Source organism: Babylonia areolata, chromosome 15 (genome assembly GCF_041734735.1).
Source record: "Babylonia areolata isolate BAREFJ2019XMU chromosome 15, ASM4173473v1, whole genome shotgun sequence".
In the NCBI taxonomy this organism is placed as follows: Eukaryota; Metazoa; Mollusca; class Gastropoda; order Neogastropoda; family Buccinidae; genus Babylonia; species Babylonia areolata.
The window spans coordinates 5,374,404-5,384,889 of NC_134890.1; the positions used below are offsets into that span (position 1 = coordinate 5,374,404).

Genomic DNA, 10,486 nt, shown 5'->3' on the forward strand with positions numbered 1-10,486 from the left:
ACAGTGGTGGTGACAGTGATGTGATGAGATAATGACAGTGGTGATGACAGCGACAGTGATGAGATAATGACAGTGGTGGTGACAGTGATGTGATGAGATAATGACAGTGGTGGTGACAGCGACAGTGATGAGATAATGACAGTGGTGGTGACAGTGATGTGATGAGATAATGACAGTGGTGATGACAGCGACAGTGATGAGATAATGACAGTGGTGATGACAGCGACAGTGATGAGATAATGACAGTGGTGGTGACAGTGATGTGATGAGATAATGACAGTGGTGGTGACAGTGCATTTATGTGATGGGGAGAAAGTGCTTTGTGTGACTGCGTTTCATGTCTTCTGTGATTGTCATGCTTATTGTGAATGTGATGAGGATGCTTAAGTGATAAAACTACTGTATTTATAACACCTGGATGAAGCTGGTGAACAGTTCTTCAGTGTGATGCCCAAATGGCTCTTCAAGTGGTACTGGAAAAAAAAGAAGAATTTATACATATTGAAAATGTGAGATAATGACAATTATTAGTGTTGGTGATAATGAAAACAGTAATATGATGCTAATAGTGATGATGATATTAATGATGATGGAGTTGTTGGATGATACTGAGTTGTTGGATGATACTGATGATGATGTTAATGATGATGGTGGTGGTGGCGGTGTGACCAGTCTCTCAGACAAGCAGAAGAAAATCCTGTACAGTGTCATAGGGGTCATCGGCTCCATCATCTTCATTCTCCTCTTGGCGTTGGTCATCTGCTACGCCAAGGAGAAACACCGTCGCATCAAGAAAAAGAAGAAAAGAGCAAATCGGAACAATGCACAGGTCAGTAGTTGTCTTTTTGGGTTTGATGCATGCATGTGTGTGTATGAGACTGTTGTGTGTGCGTGTGTATTTTGTATGTGTGTTTGTGCTGGTGTGTGAGTGAAGTTCAGATTGGTCATGAACCAGTAAACGGCCCCAGTCCTGGCACATAACTGCACTCTGGACATGTACCTTTTTTTTAACACTAGTATTTCATATTCTGCATCGTACAGTGAGCCCTTCAGGCTTGTGTTGCGGCATCTGGTTTTTGATTTTAAAAAAATCTCTTTTTGACTCTTACAAATTGTCATAACAATGTGAAAGATGTGGATACACAATATTTACTTATTTCTGTACAAATGAAAGAAAGAGAATGAAAGGAAAGACAGCCATAAAAAAATGAAAAGCATCACATCCGTCTTACTGATTGTCAGTCTGACGTCCTCCACATTTTGCATGATGTCAAAGTTCACACAGACAGTGACTCATCCTGCAGACTGTGCTGTGCCCACACTGACACTCAGCTCAGTCTGGCCTGTGGGGTGATGTCAGTGGTAATGTGCTGATGTAACAGGTATGTTGAAGGGACCTTGTCTTGCATCCACAGAGAGGTCAGGTGGCACCAGCTGGCCAGCAAGACAGCAGTGATGACAGTGATGATTCTGATGATGATGACAGTACAAGCCAACCACAGAATGCACAGAGGCTTCCAGACCCTTCTATGTGGATGGCAAGCAGCGCCAGTCCCACCCAGTCCCCCCCTAGCGACCCGTGGAATCCACTGAGTCGAGAAGTGTGGCGTGCAGAGCATGGGCAGGACTGGGGCAGCCCTCCCTCCTACAGGTCCACTGAGGAGCAGGCCCAGACAGGGCCGGGCAGGAAGAAGAAAAAGAAGAAGGGAGGGAGGGTGGGGCCGGGAGAGTCCAGCAGCCAGGCGGGCATTGGCAGTGACATGAGCCGCCAGCAGCAGGTATACCTGCAGCAGCAGCAGCTGGTGACCATGCTGCACAACGGCATCATCACCCAGCACGACTACCAGCAGCGTGTTGCAGCACTGCTGCAGGCCTCTCACACCCCCTCACTGACACAGCAAGCACCACCACCACATCTTCAACAACAACAACAGTTACAACAACAGCAGCAGCAACAACTACAGCAGTATCAGCAGCAGCTGCAGATGATGTTGCAGCAAGGGCAGATAAGCCAGGAGCAGTACCAGCAGCAGCTGATGGTGACACAGCAGAACCTTCAGCAGGGGCAGCAGCAGACAAGCCCGGCTGCCGTGCAGCAGAGACTGCAGCTGTTGCTGCAGCAGGGGCACATCACTGCGGAGCAGTACCAGCTGCAGATGCAGCAGCAGCCCAGTGGACAGGTGCAGCAGATGGAAGCCATGCTGCACAGCGGACTGCTGAGCACCCCCCAGTTTCTGCAGCAGTTGTCAGGCCTCCTGCAGAGTGGGCAGTTGTCCCCCCTGCTGTACCTGCACCAGCTGGACACCTTGCTGCGTACCGGTCAGGTCCCAGCACACCTGTACCACCAACACCTGGCTGCCCTCAAACACCAGGGCCACATCACTGCAGAGCAGTATCAGCAACAACTGCAAGCCGCCCTGCAGGTGGGCCACATTTCACAGGAACAGTACCAACAGTACCTGGGGGATTCTCCACCACCACCACCACCACCATCTGCCCAGCAACACTCTGGTCAGGGTGGTGTAGGTGAGGATGAGGACAGTGATGATGATGATGATGATGATGATGATAATGCGGGCCAAGCGTCACAGCAGAAGCGTCAAGAGCAGAGAAGAGAAGTGGAGAGGCAGCCCCAGCCAAGGGAAGAACCTCAGACACAGATCCACCAACACCTTCTTCAGCAGGCAGATCAGCTACCTTTGGAACAAAGACAGGCGTCAGAAAGGCAGGATCAAGAGCAAAAGCTACAACACCAAGAAAGTCCAAGTCCACATATACCAAAATATAATGGTTTGGAGCTGAAACATGCTCAGCAGGAACACTTGGGAGTGGAGCATCAGACAGAAAGCCTGGAGAGGCAGAAAGAGAAGGAAGGGGTGGAGCGAGGTGACCCTCAAGTTAAGCCACTGGAACCATTCCCCCAACAGTCTTCATCCCTGGAGGAGCAGGCTGGTCAGCTGCAAGCAGAGGGACACACCCACCCTCAGACACGAGGGGAGACATCCACGTTGGATCAGCCAGACTCCACTCTGCCCTTGGCAGGCTCTGGCAAGAAGAAGAAGAAAGGGAAGGGGAGGAAGTCTGGGTCTGAAGCCACAGCTCAGGAGCTGACAGCATCCAGCGGGCAGGATCCTCAGTCTGGGGACCTTGCTGTCAGCTCGGCATTCTCCCCAATGTCTGGCATGCAGCATCCTCAGGCTGGTCTGCATCACCAACAAGACCCCACCACAGCCACCTTCGATCCCAGCTTGGGCAACTCTGGCCAGTTTCACCCCAACTTGGGCATTTATGACCCAAATTCTGGCATGTTTGACCCCAACTCAGGCCTGTACCAGCCTGCCCCACAAGGAGACCCGGCAGTGCTCCAGCAGGCAGAATTGAGCACACAGATGGCAGGACCAGGTGGTGTGGAAGCCCAGGAGGGACCAGGGGACCCCATGACTGCCCACAGCCCACAGTTCGATCCTCAGGTAGTGCAGGTGTGGTGAGCAGGGGCAGGGAGCACAGGTGGCATCATCTCCATTTCACTGCATCCTCACCTGACTGCATTGGGATCTAACAGTCACTTCACTTCACCCTGTGCTGGTGTGGGGCTCTTCTCTCCCTCTGTCTGTCTCTCTTCATCTACATGTCATGTTTATTGACACCACTCCCACTCACCGTCTCTCACTGTTTCTTTCTATCTACAATGGACAACTTTTTCATGAAAATAGATGGTTTTTAGGTTGTGTTTTTCTCTTTTTTGTTGTTGTCTTCTTGGTGGTGGTCATGGGTCATGTTTATGTAACCAGCGAAGTTCAGCTGGAAGATGAGGTTACTGTTAATCCTTGGAAGAGATTTTACTCTTGATCATTCCATTTCACTCTCATCGTTTCCGGGGCAGTGTGTCATCATGTGGTCAGAAGATGGAAGGAAACCCAACAAAACAAAGAGCAAACAAACAAAAGAACAGAAACACACTGTTTTTTGCTGTAGAACCAGCATTGGTAGTGATTGCTCTCTGTGGGTGTGTGTGTGTGTGTGTGTGTGTGTGTGTGTGTGTGTGTGTGTGTGTGATTTGGTGTGTGTGTGTGGGTGTGTTGGTATGTTTGTGTGTATGTGTGTGTGTGTGTGCGTGCATGTGTCTGTGTTGGTATGTGTGTGTGTGTGTGTGTGTGTGTGTGTGTGTGTGTGTGATTTGGTGTGTGTGTGTGGGTGTGTTGGTATGTTTGTGTGTATGTGTGTGTGTGTGTGCGTGCATGTGTCTGTGTTGGTATGTGTGTGTGTGTGTGTGTGTGTGTGTGTGTGTGTGCATTTGTATTGGTGTGTGTTTGTGTGTGTGTGTGTGTGTGTGTACATGCATGTGTGTGTGTGTGTGTGTGTGTGTGTGTGTGTGTGTGTGTGCAGGACCAGAATCTGCAGAACAACAGCAGTTTTACATCACCAGGTTTACATGCTGGGTAAAGTTTATGTTCACTTTAGTGTCTCTCTCTGTCTCCCCCTGTCTCTGTCTCTGTCTGTCTGTCTGCTTGTCTCTCTGTCTGTCTGTCACACACACACACACACACACACACACACACACACACACACACAGAGGGATATGTACATATGCAGGCATCCCACTCCCTTTCTCCCCCTCTCCCACACAGACAGTAAAACATTTACAACCATTACAAAAAGACATTAACTCCATGGGTTGTGTAACTAACATGTCAAATTCAAGAATGTGGATCTAAATGTGCTAAGGATCCAGTGCAATGTTCGCAGTTTTTATTATGATTGTTATTGTGAAAGATGTTTCCCATGATGTTGACATTTTCCCCACTTTTCCTACAATGTGACAGATGTTTCCCATGATGTTGACGTTTTCCCCACTTTTCCTACAATGTGACAGATGTTTCCCATGATGTTGACGTTTTCCCCACTTTGCCTACAATGTGACAGATGTTTCCCATGATGTTGACGTTTTCCCCACCTTGCCTACAATGTGACAGATGTTTCCCATGATGTTGACGTTTTCCCCACTTTTCCTACAATGTGACAGATGTTTGCCATGATGTTGACGTTTTCCCCACTTTTCCTACAATGTGACAGATGTTTCCCATGATGTTGACGTTTTCCCGACTTTTCCTACAATGTGACAGATGTTTCCCATGATGTTGACGTTTTCCCCACTTTTCCTACAATGTGACAGATGTTTGCCATGATGTTGACGTTTTCCCCGACTTTTCCTACAATGTGACAGATGTTTCCCATGATGTTGACGTTTTCCCCACTTTTCCTACAATGTGACAGATGTTTCCCATTATGTTGACGTTTTCCCCACTTTGCCTACAATGTGACAGATGTTTCCCATGATGTTGACGTTTTCCCCACTTTGCCTACAATGTGACAGATGTTTCCCATGATGTTGACGTTTTCCCCACTTTTCCTACAATGTGACAGATGTTTCCCATGATGTTGACGTTTTCCCGACTTTTCCTACAATGTGACAGATGTTTGCCATGATGTTGACGTTTTCCCCACTTTTCCTACAATGTGACAGATGTTTCCCATGATGTTGACGTTTTCCCGACTTTTCCTACAATGTGACAGATGTTTCCCATGATGTTGACGTTTTCCCCACTTTTCCTACAATGTGACAGATGTTTCCCATGATGTTGACATTTTCCCCACTTTTCCTACAATGTGACAGATGTTTCCCATTATGTTGACGTTTTCCCCACTTTGCCTACAATGTGACAGATGTTTCCCATGATGTTGACGTTTTCCCATCTTGCCTGCAATGTGACAGATGTTTCCCATGATGTTGACGTTGTCCCCACCTTGTCTACAATGTGACAGAGGAGCGATCACAGAGCAGGTCCCCCCTGGAATGGAAGGGATGGGGGAGGGGATGGTGATGATGATGGAGGGGGTGCCCATGGCCGGCACCGGGCAGACACCTGGAGGACATGAAGACGGGGAGAGGAGGAGGAAGAAGAAGAAAAAGAAAGGGAACAAGAAGAGAGGGACTGCTGCCCCGGGAGAGGTGAGCAGTTTTTGCTTTTGGTGTTTGTGTGATTGGATTGGTCCACAGTTCTGGTGCTTTGGTTGATTCTCATGATGGACATGAACATTGAGGTGTGTATGATGTGTGTTCTACAGAAGACAACAGTCTAGGACTGTGATATATAACACAGTGTGGTGTGGACATGAATATTGTGGTGTGTATGATGTGTGTTATACAGGAGACAACAGTGTAGGACTGTGATATATAACACAGTGTGGTGTGGACATGAACATTGTGGTGTGTATGATGTGTGTTGTACAGGAAACAACAGTGTAGGACTGTGATATATAACACAGTGTGGTGTGGACATGAACATTGTGGTGTGTATGATGTGTGTTATACAGGACAACAGTGTAGGACTGTGATATATAACACAGTGTGGTGTGGACATGAATATTGTGGTGTGTATGATGTGTGTTCTACAGGAAACAACAGTGCAGGACTGTGATATATAACACAGTGTGGTGTGGACATGAACATTGTGGTGTGTATGATGTGTGTTGTACAGGAAACAACAGTGTAGGACTGTGATATATAACACAGTGTGGTGTGGACATGAATATTGTGGTGTGTATGATGTGTGTTGTACAGGAAACAACAGTGTAGGACTGTGATATATAACACAGTGTGGTGTGGACATGAACATTGTGGTGTGTATGATGTGTGTTATACAGGAAACAACAGTGTAGGACTGTGATATATAACACAGTGTGGTGTGGACATGAACATTGTGGTGTGTATGATGTGTGTTATACAGGAAACAACAGTGTAGGACTGTGATATATAACACAGTGTGGTGTGGACATGAACATTGTGGTGTGTGTGATGTGTGTTCTACAGGAAACAACAGTGTAGGACTGTGATATATAACACAGTATGGTGTGGACATGAACATTGTGGTGTGTGTGATGTGTGTTCTACAGGAAACAACAGTGTAGGACTGTGATATATAACACAGTGTGGTGTGGACATGAACATTGTGGTGTGTGTGATGTGTGTTCTACAGGAAACAACAGAAGGGCTGCTGACCCAGGGCACAGAGAATGACGGTGATGGTATTCAACAGGGGGACACAGAGTTGTGAAGTGTGCCTGTCCCAGGAGACCTGTGGTCCTTGATGTGCATGGAGCTCCAGTGGTCTTCTTTCCATGTCTGCTGGGCTGCAGTGTCCATCCAGACATGTCAGAGTTCACCCTGCGTAAAGAAGGACTCAAAACATCTTTTTTTTCTTTGCCCCCCCCCCCACTCCCCCCCTTTTTTTTTTTACATTGAAAGAAAGAGAAAGAACCCCCCTATCTCTCTCCCTCTGTTGCTGTCTCACTTTCATCATTCTCTCTTATGTCACTTGTTTTGTTCTGCTGTCACCCCCTCTGTGTGGCTTTTTGGTTTATGCATTGTTGTTGTTTTTAGAAAGAAATAGCATAAAGATTTTTAGGCTGAAAAAAGCCCTGTTCACTTCTCCTGCTGCTCCCCTGATGTGGGTGGGCTTCCAGTCTGATGGCAGGTTTGTGTGGAGTTGAACTGACTGTATCATGGGCACCACCTCACGTCAGCAGGAGTCCTTTCAACACTCCAGTTTGCTTACTTGTCATTGCCTGCAGTGTCATTTCTCTCCGTGCTGTGCTCATCATCAGGCGTGCTTTGTTGCACTGTCTTACTGTCTTGTCACACGTTAACTGTTCCCCTCATCAAAAAGCTGTTTTTCATTCCCGGTGAGGACACACTGTTGCTGGGCAATGCTGCTTTATTTGTATTTGTTTTATAACTCCTTTATTTATTTATTTATTTATTTGCTTGTTTGCTTGTGTTTTTGTTTAAAAAAAAAATCTCATACATGTTCAACTGGACTGCTTTCTGTCATGATAAATATGCAGAACTGTTTATTTATTTATCTGTATGTGATCTCCATAGATATATTCTGATCATGGCTCTAGCTACTGATGGCTGTATGTCCTGAAATATTGTGAAACAAAATATTGACTGTTAAGTGTTTGTTTTGCAGTCTGTTGGTTTTCCTCTGGGTCCTGTGTGGTTGTAGAGGCTATACTGTAGTGCCTGACAAAGAAATATGGCATAAAAGTCTGATTTTGTCCTCCCTTACATCCTACCTAGACAGTTTGTGTTAAAATGATATAAGCCTGACATCAGACAGTTGCTGTATTGTCTTGTCACTTATTGCCCTGTTTGCCACTTGTAGTAAATATTTCCTGGGGCTCAATCTTTTTTTTGTGTCCATTTTATTTTTCAGTATTCTTGTCAGTTAGTAGATATGAAAGTTCATCTCTGTGCTCTTAACATAGTGATAACATGTTGTTGGTTGTGACAGTGTTGCAGTGAAGGCAATGACTGCCTTCTTAGGTGACCCCAGGCATATAGTTCAGAGAGAGGAGACCGTGTGAACATAACTATGGACTGTATTGCTTTTTTTCACAATGGATTTCTCTGTGTGAAACTTGGGCTGCTGTCACTGGGGACAGCATGTCGCCACAGTGCGGTGCCAACCATGTATAATCTTTTCTTTGTTCTGTCTGCAAATGAATTTGTTTTACAATCCTGTGTGTGTGTGTGTGTGTGTGTGTGTGTGTGTGTGTGTGTGTGTGAGGGTTTTTCCAGGGACAACATTATTGTTGCTGTAGGTTCTTTAGCAAGCACAAAGTGCATGCTGCACACAGGAACTTGGTTTATCTTCTAATCCAAATGACTAGCACCCAGACCACAACTGAAGGTGGAGTGGAAAGGGGGTGGAGGGAGGGCACACTCCACCTTGTCCAGCTACAGTCAGTCTGCAGGTTGTGGGTGTGACAGAGTGGTCACACTTCCCCCTTGTTCCCATAGAGCCTTCATGGGGATGTCAAGGCCTCTGTTGCTGTTTCCACCCACCTGGGCCAAATGATGTGTTCATGTTGTATAGCCTTTGTGCATAGTACTTGTTACGGCATGTTGTTGGTCCACCTCCTGCACTGATTGGGCACCGAGTTCTTCACTGGATGTGATCCCTCTCCAGGTTTGTCTCCCTTCAGACCCTCACTCCACCCTCACCTTCTGTCAAATGGAGTTTGTTCCTCATGGGTTGTGCTTTGTATCTCATTGCTCCTGTGATTCTCCTCTCTTGAGAGCCTCACTCCCAACACCCCTGTTATCTCTCTCCATTCCCCTGGAACTATGTGGGGACTGTGGAAGGTATGTGTATGTTGGATCTCAATTCTTTTAACATTTACTTTGAACATTTACATCTTAAGTGCCATGTTACTGCGTCGCGTCTTTACCTGTAGACATGCACTCATAAAGGTTAAGCGATGTAACACTCTGGTTTCGGGACTTAGCCATTGGTTGTTGGTATGTCTTACTCTGTTCAGTCAGTTTGTAACTTTGATTGTTGTGATTTATGATGGTGTAACGTAGGTGGCAGTTCAGAGCATATTCATGGATATTACATCCCATATATTCTTGTACAGTTTCTTGGTATTGGGTAGGGTTTGTTCATTGAATCACCATCATTTTCACAGTCTATTTTATAACATAGATTTTTGTATCAGTTTGTTTGGTTAGTATAAGTTTACAAAGGTTTTTCTTTGATGGGAACAAATAAATTTGAAAACTTTCATATCTTGCATAATTTGATGCATATATTTGTTAACAAGAGATTTTGAATTCAGAGAAAGCTGTGTCTATACAGTTCATTACAAAACATTCTTTTAATTTACTTGTTTGTTGTTGTCTTTTTGAATTTATTTTAGCAATTGTATTTTTATGAAGAGAAAACAGGAGAGTAATGGATGTATTGTCATTGACTTTTTGTTTTCAAACTATTCAATTTCAGTTTCTCAAGAAGGTGTCAGTGTTTGGACAAATCAGTGTATGCTGCACCACATCTATTTGATAGCAGCTTGACCCATCATGCTTAGTTAAGCCTTTGAGTGCATGCATATACATTTGTGTACCTATCAGAGTGGCTTTTTTTTGTCCTTTTACAGAATTTTGCCAGAAGACCACACCTATGTTGTGTGCTGTACTTGAGAGAACGGGCGAGTCTGGGTTTCGAACCCAGACCCTCCTAGACCCCCACAGACACTGTATTGGCAGATAAGCACCTTAACCACTCTGTCATTTCCTCCCTGTCTTCACCACTCTGTCATTTCCTCCCTGTCTTCACCACTCTGTCATTTCCTCCCTGTCTTCACCACTCTGTCATTTCCTCCCTGTCTTCACCATTCTGTCACTTTCCTCCCCTCCCTGTCTTCACCACTCTGTCATTTCCTCCCTGTCTTCACCACTCTGTCACTTTCCTCCCTGTCTTCACCACTCTGTCATTTCCTCCCTGTCTTCACCACTCTGTCACTTTCCTCCCTGTCTTCACCACTCTGTCACTTTCCTCCCCTCCCTGTCTTCACCACTCTGTCATTTCCTCCCTGTCTTCACCACTCTGTCACTTTCCTCCCTGTCTTCACCACTCTG

The 10,486-nt window shown here is 45.9% G+C and overlaps 1 protein-coding gene across 2 annotated transcripts; it reads left to right on the forward strand.

Annotated features, from left to right (window-relative positions):
• The first annotated feature begins 200 nt into the window (after positions 1-200).
• Positions 201-10,219, forward strand: LOC143290392 (uncharacterized). Of its 2 annotated transcripts, none has more exons than XM_076599789.1 (5): positions 201-829; positions 1,416-3,479; positions 4,387-4,439; positions 5,824-6,010; positions 7,038-10,219. In XM_076599789.1, exons 1-5 carry the CDS (start codon positions 518-520, stop codon positions 7,113-7,115), a joined length of 2,694 nt encoding a protein of 897 aa, XP_076455904.1. In that variant the 5' UTR covers positions 201-517; the 3' UTR covers positions 7,116-10,219. The 2 variants fall into 2 exon arrangements, with proteins under 2 accessions (XP_076455904.1, XP_076455905.1); XM_076599790.1 differs by having other exon boundaries at positions 1,416-3,470.
• Positions 10,220-10,486: the final 267 nt, after the last annotated feature.

Bases quoted from the DNA above. Each gene is read 5' to 3' on its own strand.
- LOC143290392 (XM_076599789.1), top strand. From the start codon at position 518: ATGACAATTATTAGTGTTGGTGATAATGAAAACAGTAATATGATGCTA. The intron at 4,440-5,823 runs GTAAAGTTTATG...ACAATGTGACAG, and splicing joins TCACCAGGTTTACATGCTGG to AGGAGCGATCACAGAGCAGG. The intron at 6,011-7,037 runs GTGAGCAGTTTT...TGTGTTCTACAG, and splicing joins GGACTGCTGCCCCGGGAGAG to GAAACAACAGAAGGGCTGCT.